Source organism: Halichoerus grypus, chromosome 1 (assembly GCF_964656455.1).
Source record: "Halichoerus grypus chromosome 1, mHalGry1.hap1.1, whole genome shotgun sequence".
Classification (NCBI taxonomy): Eukaryota; Metazoa; Chordata; class Mammalia; order Carnivora; family Phocidae; genus Halichoerus; species Halichoerus grypus.
The window spans coordinates 76,239,973-76,257,721 of record NC_135712.1 but is presented as its reverse complement, the minus strand read 5'-3'; the positions used below and the strand labels follow the sequence as shown (position 1 = coordinate 76,257,721).

General features: G+C 38.5%; 1 protein-coding gene across 2 annotated transcripts in view; it reads right to left on the bottom strand.

Annotated features, from left to right (window-relative positions):
* The window catches only part of P3H2 (prolyl 3-hydroxylase 2), a 165,342-nt gene that overhangs the window by 24,047 nt on the left and 123,546 nt on the right, over positions 1-17,749 (bottom strand). For both annotated transcript variants that reach the window (XM_036107944.2, XM_078068016.1), the window contains 3 exons: positions 15,397-15,549; positions 14,218-14,407; positions 1,591-1,722 (listed from right to left, as the gene is read on the bottom strand). In XM_036107944.2, coding sequence (XP_035963837.2) covers positions 1,591-1,722; positions 14,218-14,407; positions 15,397-15,549 — 475 coding nt within the window. The remainder of the gene's footprint in view (positions 1-1,590; positions 1,723-14,217; positions 14,408-15,396; positions 15,550-17,749) is intronic.

Below are 17,749 nucleotides of genomic sequence, written 5' to 3'. Positions count from 1 at the left end.
ACACCTGAAACTAATATAACACTCTGTGTTAATTATATTTCAAAAAAATAGCCACAGACAAAAGGAAGGACGTGATTTCAGGTGTTTAAAAGGTACTATCTTTGGTCTGCTTTGGTGCTAGATGTTTTGCATCAATTATTAAAAGTTTCAACCCGAAGATGTTTGTTGACAACTTACATTATTTAATACAGATAAGCAGAGCAGAATTTTGGGAGTTAATTCTGTTTTTGTACTGAGTTTGACAACATGATATTGAAAACTGATTTCAGCAATCCCAATTCTATTAATTGTTTTTAAACATAAGGAAAGATGCTCAATCTCTCTTTCTCAATTAGATAAATAGAAATTAAAACTCTACTGAGAAAAAAATTTTCACCTAATGGATTGGGGAATATCTAAAATTTTCACAATATATTCTGTTAATGAGCAATGAAAAATGTACTATACATGGTAGAAAATTGGGTAACTTCTATTAAAATTTTAAATGAATAAATGATTCCACACAGCAATCTTACTTCTAGAAATTCATCCTATAGATATTCATGTGTGGATGTGAACTAACTTACATAAAATATTACTCATTTGATCCTTGATTGAAATACCAAACAGTGACTAACAACACTATGCCCATGAGTAAGGAGACACTTAAAATAAATTATAGTACAATGATATGTGGATGTAAATAAAAATTAATGAGGAAGATCTCCATGTACCAATACAATTAGGTTAATTAAACCATACAAAATTGCCAAAATTTGGCCTTTACTGACCTAAGCAAATGGTCATTTCATAGGTCCAACCTACTAAAAAAATATTTTTCAAAATTTTATTTTTAAGTAATCTCTACACCCAACATGGGGCTCGAATCCACAACTCTGTGATCAAGAGAAGAAGCTCTACCGACTGAGCCAGCCAGACACCACTGATGTATTATTATTATTATTATTAATTATTATTATTATTAGAGAGAGAGAATCTTAAAAGCAAGCTCAATGCCCAGCACGGAACCCGATGTGGAGCTCGATCTCACGACCCTGAGATCATGACCTGAGCGGAAATCAAGAACCGGATGTTTAACCAACTGCACCACCCAGGTGCCCCTTCCCCACTCATATATATTATTAAGTGAAGAAAGCAATGTAAAGAACAGTGTAAATAATATGCTACCTTCTCTGTATAAGAAGGTGAAATAAGTTGGGGTGTGTGTGTGTGTTTTAAAGAAATATAAATCGGAAACTGGGCTGTAGGGCATGAAATTGGGTTGCAGAAAAAAGCAAGAGAGGGAGGCTTTTATGATATTTGGTCTTTGAACTTGTAAATATATGACCTTTTAAAATTAAGTTGAAAAATCATGTAAAATGTCAGTCTAATAAAACCTTCAGGACATTATCACAGCATTTGCCCACTTGTGGTTTTCACCTGCTCTCCTTGGCCTGAGTTTCAGTGATGTGAAATGAGAGAAAAAAAAAAAAAAAACCCTAAACCCCCATTGCCTCAGTGGTAAAGTGGAAATGCAGAGGAAAATTCAATGTCTGTAATGATGAACGACACCCCTTCCCCAAAGGTCTTCCGGGACGATCCACACTTTACCTCGATAGTAGGCAAACTGTAGGTAGTCATAATGCAGGGGAAGAAAGTTCTCAATCGGAGAGAGGCGGCCAGGGCGAGTTGCAAGCTCCCTCACGCATTCGTGCTGACAGACCAGCACCTGCATATAGTGATCTGGAAGACAAGAGAGGTGTGTCCCTCCCGTCTGCTGGAGTGTCCGGACTTCAAGGTCAGAGCCCCAGTGACACAGGGCATTCCTCACCTCGCCACACTCTTAGCACCATCTCATTATCTTCACTTCATGAGCAGAAACCTTCACAAAGGAAGTAAGTGACTTGCCAAGGCTTCCTGACCAGATTCCAAACCTTGTGGCCCCTGGGCTTTCCTCCAGGCAGCACTTTTGGCTGCTGTTCCCCTTTTTCTACATTTCCTGAAAATGACACAGGCCATCTCAGCCCACTCATGCCCATCTGAATAGATGCCTTCCCTACTGAAGAATTCCGGGGCCTCCCTTTGGATATGTTGGGTGGCTTGAAGTGACCTGGATCAGGATCAGAAGTTCAGATCCCAGTTATGCTAAGGAGCAGCTGAGAGAAAGGACTGCCATGCATATGGGGAGCTTTTTCTCCTTGTTAATATTTTCAAGAACTTTTCCTAAAGGGGAAATAGAAACTATATATATATATATATATATATATATATATATATTTTTTTTTTTTTTTTTTAACATCTATTTATCAGGAACCTATTCTACCCAATTACAAAATAGTCCATCCCCTGAACATTGGAAATCCTAATACTGTAGGACTAAAATAGGATATGGAGTAAAGCTCAAGAATTTAGATACACATTCTGCCTCTTTCTCTTTGTTCCCTTTTCTTTGTCCCCATCCTTCTCACTGTAAACAGGTGAGGATTCTCAAGTGTAGGGCTGTCACGCTCCCTTTAGCTCTCGGCTCTCGCTCATCCATGAATGAGCTGAGGAAACTAAAGTAGCTACTGTCCCAGAGAAGCAAACACATCCTACGTTTTGCTCCAACTTTGATTTTTACAAGGAAGATGGAGATAGTCTTCTCCAGAAAGAGAAGATTTTATTCATGCTTGTGCAGAGTAGGCTTTCTTGAGAATGATGATAAATGACTTAATGACTTTACACTTTAATTTACCACAACTGCCTCCTCTCAAAGGTTCTCTGTTAAGCAGAGTTTGGCTTGCCTCTTGATGACTTGAAGAGGGACCCAAGAGCACAACAGAAAGGGCGTGTGTGTTTTCTGGTGCGTAGGCAAATGGGCCAGTTTTTGCACGACCTGGCTAACTCAACCCAATGCAGCACAGCTAACAGAATCCTTACAATCCATTGGTTCTTAACTGCAGCTGGAAGATGGGAGGGGAAGAAAGAGTTCTGTTTATTTGTTTAGCATGTAGCTATACAAATAGCCAATAAATAGCTGTTTTATTTCTTATGAAAATGACAAACAACCTTCAACTGTTTTCTCCTACTTAGCTGGCCATTGGCATTCCTCTTTACCTTCTAACACATGCTCCTCCTAATTCCAAATGACAAGCAAAAGGAAGAGGTGGAAAACACACACAATAAGAACCCAAAATCTGAATGAAGGTATTTTTCAACACAAGATAAACAAAGAGCAACAAAATGAGAGTCACAAAATGATATTCTTTAGGGCTTCAAGGAGCACAGCCGGTTAATAAATAACTGCATTGAAAAGCCATTTGTATTTTTAATGTTCGTCCAAACTCTAAAATTCAAATATTCTGGCTTCCTAAATACATTCCATATTTTATTTTTTCATTAATTTTTAAAAATTTTATTTATTTATTTGTTATAGACAGAGAGAGGGAGAGAGAGAGAGAGCATACACACAGGGGGAGTGGCAGGCAGAGGGAGAAGCAGGTTCCCCACTGAGCAATGAGCTCGATGCGGGACTCGATCCCAGGACCCCGGGATCATGACCTGAGCCGAAGGCAGATGCTTAACCGACTGAGCCACCCAGGAGCCCCAAAGCAAGTTTCACTTTTAATTTAGAACAGTTTTGTGGGGTTTTTTTCGTGTTTTTTAAAAAATATTTTATTTATTTATTTGACACAGAGAGAGAGCACAAACAGGGGGAGGACCAGAGGGAGAAGGAGAAGCAGGATCCCTACTGAGCAAGGAGCCAGACATGGGGCTCGATCCCAGGACCCTGGGATCATGACCTGAGCTGAATGGCAGATGCTTAACTGACTGAGCTAGCCAGACGCCCCTTAGAACAGTTTTGAATGAGACAAGCATTTACAGAGTTATGATAACACATTTTATAAGTTGTATTTCTTGTCTCCTTTCTATATCAAATGTTATTGAGCAATTACTGTGATTTAATAAGTTTGAGATCCAAGACACTTGTGTGGGAATACTTTTTAAAATTTCCTTCTCATAATAAATTGGATATCTGTCAAATTCTCAAGAAGACTTGCCATATTTCTGTAATATATAATATTTGATTGAGCTTCAGGAGCCATGACTTTTTTTAAATCACTTTTCTTTATTGGAAGTGGGGGTATTGTGGTGATAGTTGTATTAAGTATTAAGATCCTGGAGCAAGATGGCGGAGGAGTAGGAGACCTGGATTTCGTCTCCTCTCAGGAATTCAGCTGGATAGGGATCAAACCATTCTGAACACCTACAAACTCAACAGGAGATCGAAGAAAAGAATAGCAACAACTCTCTGAACAGAAAAGCGACCACTTTCTGGAAGGTAGGACGTGCGGAGAAGTGAATCCGAGGCGATATTCAGGAGGATAGACGGCGGGGGAGGGGCCTCCGTCGGCCGCTTCTGGCAAGTGATAGAGCCACGGAGCACAAAATCGGAACTTTTAGAAGTCAGCTCCGCTGAGGGACGTCACTCTGGTGGCGAAGTGGGGGGTGGAACCCTCGCGGGACAGTGTGGTCTCAGGACCCTCGGGGTCACAGAAAGACCGGGGGTGCCTGAGTGCGCAGAGCTCCCAGGTATCGGAGCAGGGAAGCCGGCTGCAGAGACGGAGCCCAGGCGCGGGCTCTCAGCTCGGGGTTGCCATACACCGTGATCCGCGGCACAGTCGGGCCACTGCTCCTCCAGCAGGGACCCAACAAGCGGCAGATCCGGGGAGACTCACCTTCTTCCCCCGGGAGGAGAGGTGCGGGAGCGCACCGCGGGGATCTGCTGGGTTTGGAGACTCCACCCGGGGTCGGGTGCCAGATAGAAAGGCGCGGTCACAGGCCGGGTGAGCGCGGAGTGTGGCCGGAGACCGGGGAGACGGGAGTGACTGACTGCTTTTCTCTGGGGGCTCGCTGAGGAGTGGGACCCCGAGTTCTCGGCTCCTCCGGGGCGGAGACTGGGAGGCCGCCATTTTCACTCTCCACCTCCAAAGCTGTACGGAAAGCTTTCAGGGAAAAAAAGCTCCGGAGAGCAAACCCGAGCAGATTACTTAGCCCGGACCAGCAAGGGCGGGGCAATTCTGCCTCCGGCAAAGACATTTGGGAACCACGGCGACAGGCCCCTCCCCCAGAAGATCAGCGAGAACAGCCAGCCAAGGCCAGGTTTACCGATCAATGAGAACGGCAGAACTCCAGCGCTAGGGGAATAATGCACATAGAATTCATGGCTTTTTAACCATGATTCTTTAGTCTTTCAAAGTTAATTATTTTTTTTAACTGTTTTTTTTTTCTTTTTTCCTTTTTTCTTTTTTTTTGAATTTTTCTTTTTCCCTTTTTCAACCAACATCTTATCAATCCCTTTTTAAAAAAAAAACATTTTTATTTTTCATTTTTAAAGTCATATTCTATCCCTTCATAGTAGTTACCCATATTTTTGGCATATATATATAAGTTGTTCTCTCTTTAAAATCTTGAGATAGTTTCTTCTAACAGATCAAAATATACTCTAAATCTCTAGTGTATGGTTTTTTTCTACTCCCCTGCCTGATCACATTCTCTCCCTTTTTTCTTTCTTTCTTTTTTTTTAATCCTCTTCTTTCTTTTTTCAAACAACTTATCAAATCCTTTTTTAAAATTTTTTATAATTTCCATCTTTACAGTCATATTCCATCCCTTCATCATATCAACCCTTATTTTTGTACATATATAAGTTTCTCTTTCTTTAAAATTTTGGGAGGGACTTTCTTTTAACAGACCAAAATACACCCAAAATCTAGTGTGTGGCACTGATCTATAATCCAGCCTGATCATATTTGATCACATTCTGTTTTTGTTTTGTTTTGTTTTGTTCTGCTTTTGTTTGTTTTTATCTTTATCTTTTTCTTTTTTCTTTTTTTTCTTTCCTTTTCTTTTTTCTCTCTTTCCCTTTCTTTTCCCACTGCTTCAGGTCTTTTCTGATTTGTTTAGAGTATATTTTCTGGGGACGTTGTTACCCTGCTAGCATTTTGTTCTCTCATTAATCTATTCTCCTCTGCACAAAATGACAAGACGGAAAAAATCACCTCAACAAAAAGAACAAGAGGTAGTACCGACTGCCAGGGACCTACTCAATACGGACATTAGTACGATGTCAGATCTAGAGTTCAGAATCATCACTTTAAAGATACTAGCTGGGCTTGAAAAAAACATGGAAGTTATTAGAGAAACCCTTTCTGGAGAAATAAAAGAACTAAAATCTAACCAAGTAGAAATCAAAAAGGCTATCAATGAGGTGCAATCAAATATGGGGGCGCTAACTGCTAGGATAAATGAGGCAGAAGAAAGAATCAGTGAGATAGAAGACCAAATGATGGAAAATAAAGAAGCTGAGAAAAAGAGAGATAAACAACTACTGGATCACGAGGGCAGAATTCGAGAGATAAACGATACCATAAGACGAAACAACATTAGAATAATTGGGATCCCAGAAGAAGAAGAAAGAGAGAGAGGGGCAGAAGGTATAATGGAGCAAATTATAGCAGAGAACTTCCCTAATTTGGGGAAGGAAACAGGCATCAAAATCCAGGAAGCACAGAGAACCCCTCTCAAAATCAATAAAAATAGGTCAACACCCCGACATCTAATAGTAAAACTGACGAGTCTCAGAGACAAAGAGAAAATCCTGAAAGCAGCTCGGGAGAAGAGATATGTAACCTACAATGGTAGAAACATTAGATTGGCAACAGACTTATCCACAGAGACCTGGCAGGCCAGAAAGGACTGGCAGGACATATTCAGAGCACTAAATGAGAAAAATATGCAGCCAAGAATACTATATCCAGCTAGGCTGTCATTGAAAATTGAAGGAGAGATAAAAAGCTTCCAGGACAAACAAAAACTAAAGGAATTTGCAAACACGAAACCAGCCCTACAACAAATATTGAAAGGGGTCCTCTAAGCAAAGAGAGAGCCTAAAAGCAACATAGTCCAGAAAGGAACACAAACAATATACAGTAACAGTCACTTTACAGGCAATACAATGGCACTGAATTCCTATCTTTCAATAGTTACCCTGAATGTAAATGGGCTAAATGCCCCAATCAAAAGACACAGGCTATCAGACTGGATTAAAAAACAAGACCCATCGATATGCTGTCTGCAAGAGACTCATTTTAGACCCAAAGACACCCCCAGATTGAAAGTGAGGGGGTGGAAAACCATTTACCATGCTAATGGACACCAAAAGAAAGCTGGGGTGGCAATCCTTATATCAGACAAATTAGATTTTAAACCAAAGACTGTAATAAGAGATGAGGAAGGACACTATGTCCTACTTAAAGGGTCTATCCAACAAGAAGATCTAACAATTGTAAATATCTATGCCCCTAACATGGGAGCAGCCAATTATATAAGGCAATTAATAACAAAAGCAAAGAAACACATCGACAACAATACAATAATAGTGGGGGACTTTAACACCCCCCTCACTGAAATGGACAGATCGTCTAAGCAAAAGATCAACAAGGAAATAAAGACTTTAAATGACACACTGGACCAAATGGACTTCACAGACATATTCAGAACATTCCATCCCAAAGCAACGGAATACACATTCTTCTCTAGTGCCCATGGAACATTCTCCAGAATAGATCACATCCTAGGTCATAAATCAGGTCTCAACCGGTACCAGAAGATTGGGATCATCCCCTGCCTATTTTCAGACCATAATGCTTTGAAACTAGAACTCAATCACAAGAGGAAAGTCAGAAAGAACTCAAATACATGGAGGCTAAAGAGCATCCTACTGAAGAATGAATGGGTCAACCAGGAAATTAAAGAAGAATTAAAAAAATTCATGGAAACCAATGAAAATGAAAACACAACTATTCAAAATCTTTGGGATACAGCAAAGGCAGTCCTAAGAGGAAAGTATATAGCAATACAAGCCTTTCTCAAGAAACAAGAAAGGTCTCAAGTACACAACCTAACCCTACACCTAAAGGAGCTGGAGAAAGAACAGCAAATAAAGCCTAAACCCAGCAGGAGAAGAGAAATAATAAAGATCAGAGCAGAAATCAATGAAATAGAAACCAAAAGAACAGTAGAACAGATCAACGAAACTAGGAGCTGGTTCTTTGAAAGAATTAACAAGATTGATAAGCCCCTGGCCAGACTTATCAAAAAGAAAAGAGAAATGACCCAAATCAACAAAATCATGAATGAAAGAGGAGAAATCACAACCAACACCAAAGAAATACAAACAATTATAAGAACATATTATGAGCAACTCTATGCCAGCAAATTAGATAACCTGGAAGTAATGGATGCATTCCTAGAGATGTATCAACTACCAAAACTGAACCAGGAAGAAAGAGAAAACCTGAACAGACCTATAACCACTAAGGAAATAGAAGCAGTCATCAAAAATCTCCCAAAACACAAAAGCCCAGGGCCAGATGGCTTCCCAGGGGAATTCTACCAAACATTTCAAGAAGAATTAATACCTATCCTTCTGAAACTGTTCCAAAAAATAGAAATGGAAGGAAAACTTCCAAACTCATTTTATGAGGCCAGCATTACCTTGATCCCAAAACCAGACAAAGACCCCATCAAAAAGGAGAATTACAGACCAATATCCCTCATGAACATGGATGCAAAAATTCTCACCAAAATACTAGCCAATAGGATCCAACAGTACATTAAAAGGATTATTCACCACGACCAAGTCGGATTTATCCCTGGGCTGCAAGGTTGGTTCAACATCCGCAAATCAATCAACGTGATACAATACATTAACAAAAGAAAGAACAAGAATCATACGATCCTCTCAATAGATGCAGAAAAAGCATTTGACAAAGTACAGCATCCTTTCTTGATCAAAACTCTTCAGAGTATAGGGATAGAGGGTACATACCTCAATATCATAAAAGCCATCTATGAAAAACCTACAGCGAATATCATTCTCAATGGGGAAAAACTGAGAGCTTTCCCCCTAAGGTCAGGAACACGGCAGGGATGTCCACTATCACCACTGCTATTCAACATAGTATTGGAAGTCCTAGCCACAGCAATCAGACAACAAAAAGAAATCAAAGGCATCCAAATTGGCAAGGAAGAAGTCAAACTCTCACTCTTTGCAGATGATATGATACTTTATGTGGAAAATCCCAAAGACTCCACCCCAAAACTGCTAGAACTCATACAGGAATTCAGTAAAGTGGCAGGATATAAAATCAATGCACAGAAGTCAGTAGCATTCCTATACACCAACAACAAGTCAGAAGAAAGAGAAATTAAGGAGTCGATCCCATTTACAATTGCACCCAAAACCATAAGATACCTAGGAATAAATCTAACCAAAGAGGCAAAGAAACTGTACTCAGAAAACTATAAAATACTCATGAAAGAAATTGAGGAAGACACAAAGAAATGGAAAAACGTTCCATGCTCATGGATTGGAAGAACAAATATTGTGAAGATGTCAATCCTACCTAGAGCAATCTACACATTCAATGCAATCCCCATCAAAATACCATCCACTTTCTTCAAAGAAATGGAACAAATAATCCTAAAATTTGTATGGAACCAGAAAAGACCCCGCATAGCCAGAGGAACGTTGAAAAAGAAAAGCAAAGCTGGCGGCATCACAATTCCAGACTTCCAGCTCTACTACAAAGCTGTCATCATCAAGACAGTATGGTACTGGCACAAAAACAGACACATAGATCAATGGAACAGAATAGAGAGCCCAGAAATGGACCCTCAACTCTATGGTCAACTAATCTTTGACAAAGCAGGAAATAATGTCCAATGGAAAAAAGACAGTCTCTTCAACAAATGGTGTTGGGAAAATTGGACAGCCACATGCAGAAGAATGAAACTGGACCATTTCCTTACACCACACACAAAAATAGACTCCAAATGGTTGAAAGACCTCAATGTGAGACAGGAGTCCATCAAAATCCTAAAGGAGAACACAGGCAGCAACCTCTTCGACCTCAGCCGCAGCAACTTCTTCCTAGAAACATCGCCAAAGGCAAGGGAAGCAAGGGCAAAAATGAACTATTGGGACTTCATCAAGATAAAAAGCTTTTGCAAAGCAAAGGAAACAGTCAACAAAACCAAAAGACAACTGACAGAATGGGAGAAGATATTTGCAAATGACATATCAGATAAAGGGCTAGTATCCAAAATCTATAAAGAACTCATCAAACTCAACACCAAAAGAACAAAGAATCCAATCAAGAAATGGGCAGAAGACATGAACAGACATTTTTCCAAAGAAGACATCCAAATGGCCAACAGACACATGAAGAAGTGTTCAATATCGCTCGGCATCAGGGAAATCCAAATCAAAACCTCAATGAGATACCACCTCACACCAGTCAGAATGGCTAAAATTAACAAGTCAGGAAATGACAGATGTTGGCGGGGATGCGGAGAAAGGGGAACCCTCCTACACTGTTGGTGGGAATGCAAGCTGGTGCAGCCACTCTGGAAAACAGTATGGAGGTTCCTCAAAAAGTTGAAAATAGAGCTACCATACAATCCAGCAATTGCACTACTGGGTATTTACCCCAAAGATACAAAAGTAGGGACCCGAAAGGCTACGTGCACCCCGATGTTTATAGCAGCAATGTCCACAATAGCCAAACTGTGGAAAGAGCCAAGATGTCCATCAACAGATGAATGGATAAAGAAGATGTGGTATATATATACAATGGAATATTATGCAGCCATCAAAAGGAATAAGATCTTGCCATTTGCAACGACGTGGATGGAACTGGAGGGTATTATGCTGAGCGAAATAAGTCAAACAGAGAAAGACATGTATCATATGACCTCACTGATATGAGGAATTCTTAATCTCAGGAAACAAACTGAGGGTTGCTGGAGTGGGGGGTGGGGTGGGAGGGATGGGGTGACTGGGTGATGGACACTGGGGAGGGTATGTGTTCTGGTAAGCGCTGTGAATTGTGCAAGACTGTTGAATCTCAGATCTGTACCTCTGAAACAAATAATGCAATATATGTTAAGAAAGAAAAAAAGAAGAAGAATGTAGCAGGAGGGGAAGAATGAAGGGGGGGAATCGGAGGGGGAGAGGAACCATGAGAGACAATGGACTCTGAAAAACAAACTGAGGGTTCTAGAGGGGAGGGGGTTGGGAGGATGGGTTGGCCTGGTGATGGGTATTGAGGAGGGCACGTTCTGCATGGAGTACTGGGTGTTATGCACAAACAATGAATCATGGAACACTATATCTAAAACTAATGATGTAATGTATGGGGATTAACATAACAATAAAAAAATTTAAAAAAAAAAAAAAAAGATCCTTAGTTAGGAGATCTCTATTCTTTTCCAGCAACGAACATGCTCTGGTGACCTCGAGCAAATTGCTAAATATTATTCTGGGGGAATCTGTCAGTTAGTTTTCCTAAATCAGATGTAGGACACTTGCCAAAGCTGTTTGGTGGCCACTGGTAGAGGCAGGTGTAGAGGAGACGGAGGGGGTAGAGACAGGGCACATATCCTTACACAACTACAAGATAATAAACTATAATAAAGGAAAAGCATTCCCAAATAAAAGATTAAGTATAAAGAAATACTTAACAGCTGATAAGTGAAACACGCATAAAACTGACATTGGTATCCATCAATCACATTTCAGATTAAAAGGATCAATAATACTCCATGTTTTAAAAATATAGGTCATAAATTGTTAAGGTCTTTGAGGGGGACAATTAGAAAACATCTTTCAAAATTTAGATTAAGAAGTAGATTGAAAATCAATTTGTTGGATGACCTAGTTGTCATCCATGTTGCCACATACTCAATTACCCAAAGCCAACTTACTTCACCTAAAATCAATACCAATATCTGAATTATTGAGGACGTTTTCGCCAAAGGTTTTATTTTGCTAGACCTCTGGCAGACTCATTTCCCTGCATTTTTGTGAGCACTGTTCATCAAATGTCATTTAGTGATTTGCTCGAGGTCACCACAGCATGTTGGTTGCTGGAAAAGAATAGAGAGGGAATGAAAATATACACAAGTGCACAATCATGAAAGTCTTTATTAAAGGTCCTGGGTTTTATTCCAAGTGCAATGGAAGCCTTTGGCGAGGGGTGGGGGTGTTCTGTGAACATACTTTCTTTTTTTTTTTTTTTAGACCATTTTGTCTGCCTACAGAGTAAAACCTCATCAGGACTGGAGGACCAGCTAGGAGACTATCACAGTGGCTTTGTTAAAATATACTGTGGATTTGAACCAGGGTGGTAGCAAAAAGGATGGAGAGAACCAGGGAATCTCACATGCTCTCAGGAGGTAGCACCTATCAGCATTTGGTAACAAATCAAAGAAGAATAGGAATTAAGGGAAATGTTGGATTGGAAGATAATTTTTTAGGACTTGGTTTGAACTGCTAAGTGAGGGGTGCTTTTCATGGAGACCGAAAACACTGGCATTTGGGGAGAGCAAACTCACTTCCTTAATTTGCCATTCTACACCTATGGGTGAAGTTGAACATTGTTTTTTGTTTTTGTGTTTTTTTATATTTATAACTCAGAACTCAATATGCACTCAACAGATATTTGTTAAACATTTATTACTGAATAGGTTATCCTTTGCCCATTTTTTAATTATGTAGACCTTAAAATATGCACCCTAGACTGAAAAAAGCATCGATTTGATTCCTAGCTTCACCTTAATCACATTGCTCTGAGGTATAAATTCTTCATTTAAAAAAAAGAAGACAGTGGATAACAATACCATCTACCTACCAGAAGTTGTTTAGAGGATTAAAAGATATATAAATATGTAAAATGTTTTGTATATTAAAACTGCTATATAAATGTTGCTTATTATTATGACTACCAATAAATCAGAAATAAATTACTACTAATAACAATAACTTACAAGTTCTGCTTAAATATTATGGATATTAACTCTTTGCCTGTAAATGTTTTGCAACTTTTCCACTTGTCATTTGTAATTTGGCTTGATTTATTGTATTTTTTGTATTTTAAATCTTATGTAAAGTCTATCTTTTTCCTCATATTTCTTGTCTTTTGTCATGCTAAGAACTGGTTTTCCTCTCCTCCCATTATACACATATTTTCTTGCATTTTCTTCTTCATTTTTTTAGAAGATTTATTCACTTATTTTATTTTTTTACTGTGTTTTTTTTCTTTTTTTTATTATGTTACGTTAATCACCATACATTACATCATTAGTTTTTGATGTAGTGTTCCATGATTCATTGTTTGCGTATAACACTCAGTGCTCCATTCAGTATGTGCCTTCTTTAATACCCATCACCAGGCTATCCCATCCCCCCACACCCCTCCCCTCTAGAACCCTCAGTTTGTTTCTCAGAGTCCATAGTCTCTCATGGTTCATCTCCATTTTAAAGAGAGAGTGAGAGAGAGAGCAGGAACACAAGTGCATGCAAGGGTCGGGGAGGGGCAGAGGGAGGGAGAGAATCCTCAAACCTACTCCCCGCTGAGATCATGATCTGAGCCAAAATCACTAGTCAGACCCTTTACCAACTGAGCCACCCAGGCGTCCCTCTTGCATTTTCTTCTAACAGTTTTATTTTCACACCTATATTATTAACATAAATAGAATTTATTTTTGTATGTTTTTCATATGCTTCCCACCATACATGGTTAAGTAGCTAATCTCCCCAATTAATGTATAATTCACATTACCTACTATTTTAAATGACACTTTGTAATATATTAAATTCTCATAGATAACAAAATCCTCTTTTAAGTAACTGAAGAAAACTATACAAAAGTATTCATTACTACATTGTTTATAATAATGAAAACCTGTAACTTCCTTAATATTCATCAGTAAGGGGACTGCTCAAATTAATTATGCTTTCCCCATATACTGGAACATCACACAACCATTTAATACAATAAGGTAGATCTACATGTATTACTTACATGAGAAGTGGTCCACATTATATTGTTAAGCATAAAATAAAACAAAAACAAAAATATGCTCAAAATCAGTATTCACAGTATTGTCTCATTTTTATAAAAAAAGAAATAATAACTATAAATAAATACAGAAACATTTACATATGCATCTGAAAAAGTTTAGAAGCACAGTCACCAAAATTTAAAATAGGTAGATTTATTTACAGGACATAGGATGGGTTATATATATATCTTTCAGTTTTTATAATTTAAACTTCTGTATTGTTGGAATAGTTTTACAGACTGCATTTCCTATAATCAGGAAACAAATAAAGGAAAAAATCAGCTTTACCTGCAATGGCTTCATAGAGACCAGCTTTGTACCCTAGGTACTCATACTCTTCAAATCTATGAGGCCCCTCACACAGGGCTCTGCACTCTGTATCTTCACTGAAATATTCTCTGAGAGCTTGCTCAAAGTACTCGATAGCAAGCTCAAAGTCATCAGCCTCATAATGTTTAACTCCTGCACTGTAACTCTCCTGCAAAGAAGCAGAAAAAAAGAATATATATATATATACATATGTATTTATTTTTTCCAAAGAGCACCTCTGGGGCACGTGAATAGCAGGATTCAGGCAGACTCAGGATCATTTGGGCAGGGGGCCACTGGGCTCTTGTGTTGTAGAAGAATAATGAAGGGTTTTACTGGGAGATAAAAAGTAACTTCCCTGGTTTCAGGGAATTATAAATAAGAACAGAGTTACCAAGCAAGCTGAACGCTGTGGCACCAGTCAATTTCATATTCTTCCTGAACACAAACATGCAAGACAATATTTTCTAACCCCATCTGAATATAGGTATGGGCATGCAACAAAGCCCAGGTAGATTGATGTGGGTGGCCATGACACATCCATTTTCCAGTCCTGGCCCACTTTAATAATAATAATAATAATAATAATAAGGCTTCTATTGAAAATCTTCTCTTATCCTGTTCTTCAATCATCTTGGAAGTCACATGTCGAGAATGGGGACATCTCCAATTGAAAAAAAAAAAAAGCCCTTCCAACTTATTGTGATTTCAAGTAAGCTTTCATTTAAGTGAAAAATTATGTAGGTTTAAAATACCAGAATTTGAAAAGTACAGGTACAATGGAAAAACGATGGACTGGGATTTGTGAAACCACAGTGTGACCTGAGCAATTCATATTGGCTTCAACTCCCATGTGTAAAAATTAAAGGGTTGGAGGTAGCATTGAGGTTCGGAGGGGGCGACAGATGTTTATATCATGTTCTCCTTTTCACCATATCATACTGCTTTTCTAAGGGTATTTTCACCTTCTCTCAATTTTTTCAACCCTGATATTGACAATATTTCATCTGAGAACTCTGAAAGCATACAACTGTTCCTGTATTAGAAATCAAGAATCAACCTAAGACACCCATTCACAGGAATCTGCTTTGAGTCCAGTGAAACTTAGAAACACCTAGCTCCTTCCGGTTAGGGCAAGGAAGGGTCCCCGGCACTCACCAGATGAGGTTTGGCTTCTAGATCTACCAACTGGAGTGCTTCAACACCGGCCATCGTTCTGTAATTCTCGATGTTCTGCTGCATTTCCATGTGCTCGGGGTTGGCCATGAAAAATGTGTGGGCTGCTTCCACTGCCTTTTCCAGCTGGTTAAGCTAGGGAGAAAAAAAGAGGACCAAATGAAGGCAAACATTTCTAACCTGCCTCAGAACTAGTCCAAGGGCTGATGGCTATAGTGGCAGGGCCAGCTTCCAGCTTACATTCACTATGCGCAATCTCTATACTCTAAAGTGGGAGGTTAATAAACAGGGCTCCTAAAATGATATGTGGATATTCAGGTTTTGGTGAAAATAGCTACATGTGCTCTATTCTTTTTTTTGAGCCATCTACATTTCTGGGAAATTGAATCTTTCTGCTTCTGTTTGTTTCATGATTGATCAAAATATAAAGCTGCCAAAGCTGTGCCACCTCTAATTCATATTTTTGACATTTCTTTTATTTTCTCTTTTCTCTTTGTTCCTTTTGCCTTTGATCCTGACAATGGCAGTATAAACAAACCTATGCCTTTCCAAAGGACGGGAATGAGCCTACCTCCCACTCCATCACATTTATCAGGTTTTAGAATGTGAAGAATACAAAACTAAAAGGAGTAAACTGTTCCAATGCATAAGAAATGCTGAATACAACACACAAAATGCTTTACCACACTCCTTTGATTGAAATGTTTGATTCCAGACTTACAACGTTGATGCTCATTAATACAAAAGGAAGAATTTTTAATAACCACTACATAGACACTACAAAATCCTCTCCTAAACCACACAATACACTGTTCTCCGTGTAATGCAATGATGCATTTTTTTAATAAAATAGAATTAAATTTTTTGTATTCTTCACAGTCTAAAGCCTGATAAATGTGGTGCTGAATACAGCACATAAAATGCTTTACCACACTCCTTTGATTGAAATGTTTGATTCCAGACTTACAACTTGATGCTCATTAATACAAAAGGAAGAATTTTTAATAACCACTACATAGACCCTACAAAATCTTTTCCTAAACCACACAATACACTGTTCTCTGTGTAATGCAATGATGCATTTTTTAACAAAATAGAATTAAATTTATTAGATTTAAGACATCGTGCTCTGTGCTTTAGACATAGAGAATGTTTATAGACAGATGTGTTTGCCCCATATCAGAAAAGTGAATATTCATATTAATAATCTTTTTCATGGTAAAATCCAAATTACGTTTGATCTATTTTGGAGTATGAAGACATGAAAACCCATCGTTACTAAAAAGTAAACATAAAATCATGGAACAGCCTATCAGATTCAACAGAGTCTGTTTTTGACAGTCTCACCACTCAGGTTATTAGTAAGAAATAGAAGTACTGAGTTCCCAAGTCCCCAGTTACCGCTATTTGGTGGTATATAAATAATCTTAGCCCTCACCACAGAAAACAAAAACTGCTCTATTTTAAGACCTGAGATCCTTAACTTTCTCTAATAATAGTAAAACCTTCCCTTTTCCCCTTGAATTTGCATACTCTTAGCTACTGGTCTTCCTTCCATTAAATCTTGCCTTGTCAGCTTTCCCTGCCATTTTTACCTAGGTCCTCAATTCTGTGCTCCCAGAATGATTGTGGCTGGCAAAATCACTAATTTTGGATGTGGTTTCTTTCTTAATTTACATTTTGTCAACTTCTCACTCACTAAATATGAATTGTATGGACATCTACACAGTGATGAGTATATAGGTATAGAAGAAAAACAATAGGTTCTAAACTAGGTGTGTGTCTACACTTAATGATCAAGTAAACCTGAAAAAAGTCATTTAAACATTTATGGCTCAGTTCTCCTTTAAGAAAAAGTGCTCATAAAAACCCCATACTACCATCTACTGCATAGGATTTCAGAAGGATTTAATTATGTAAAATATACAACTGTGCTTCAGAAATCACTAAAATCCTTAAAAAATAAACAATAGAATACAAAAGAATACAATTTATAAATGATCTATCCATTTCAAAGATGTAAATAACGATAGTATAAGATGAATGGATAATGAAGATGTGGTGTATATATACATACACAATGGAATATTACTCAGCCATCAAAAGGAATGAAATCTTGCCATTTACAATGATGTGGATGGAACTAGAGGGTATTATGTAAGTGAAATAAGTCAGTCAGAGAAAGCCAAATACCATATGATTTCACTCATGTGGAATTTAAGAAACAAAACAGATGAACATAGGGGAAGGGAAAGAGCACTGAGGGTTATATGCAATTGATGAATCACAAATTCTACCTCTGAAACTAATTTAAAAAAAAAGGAAAAAAATGATG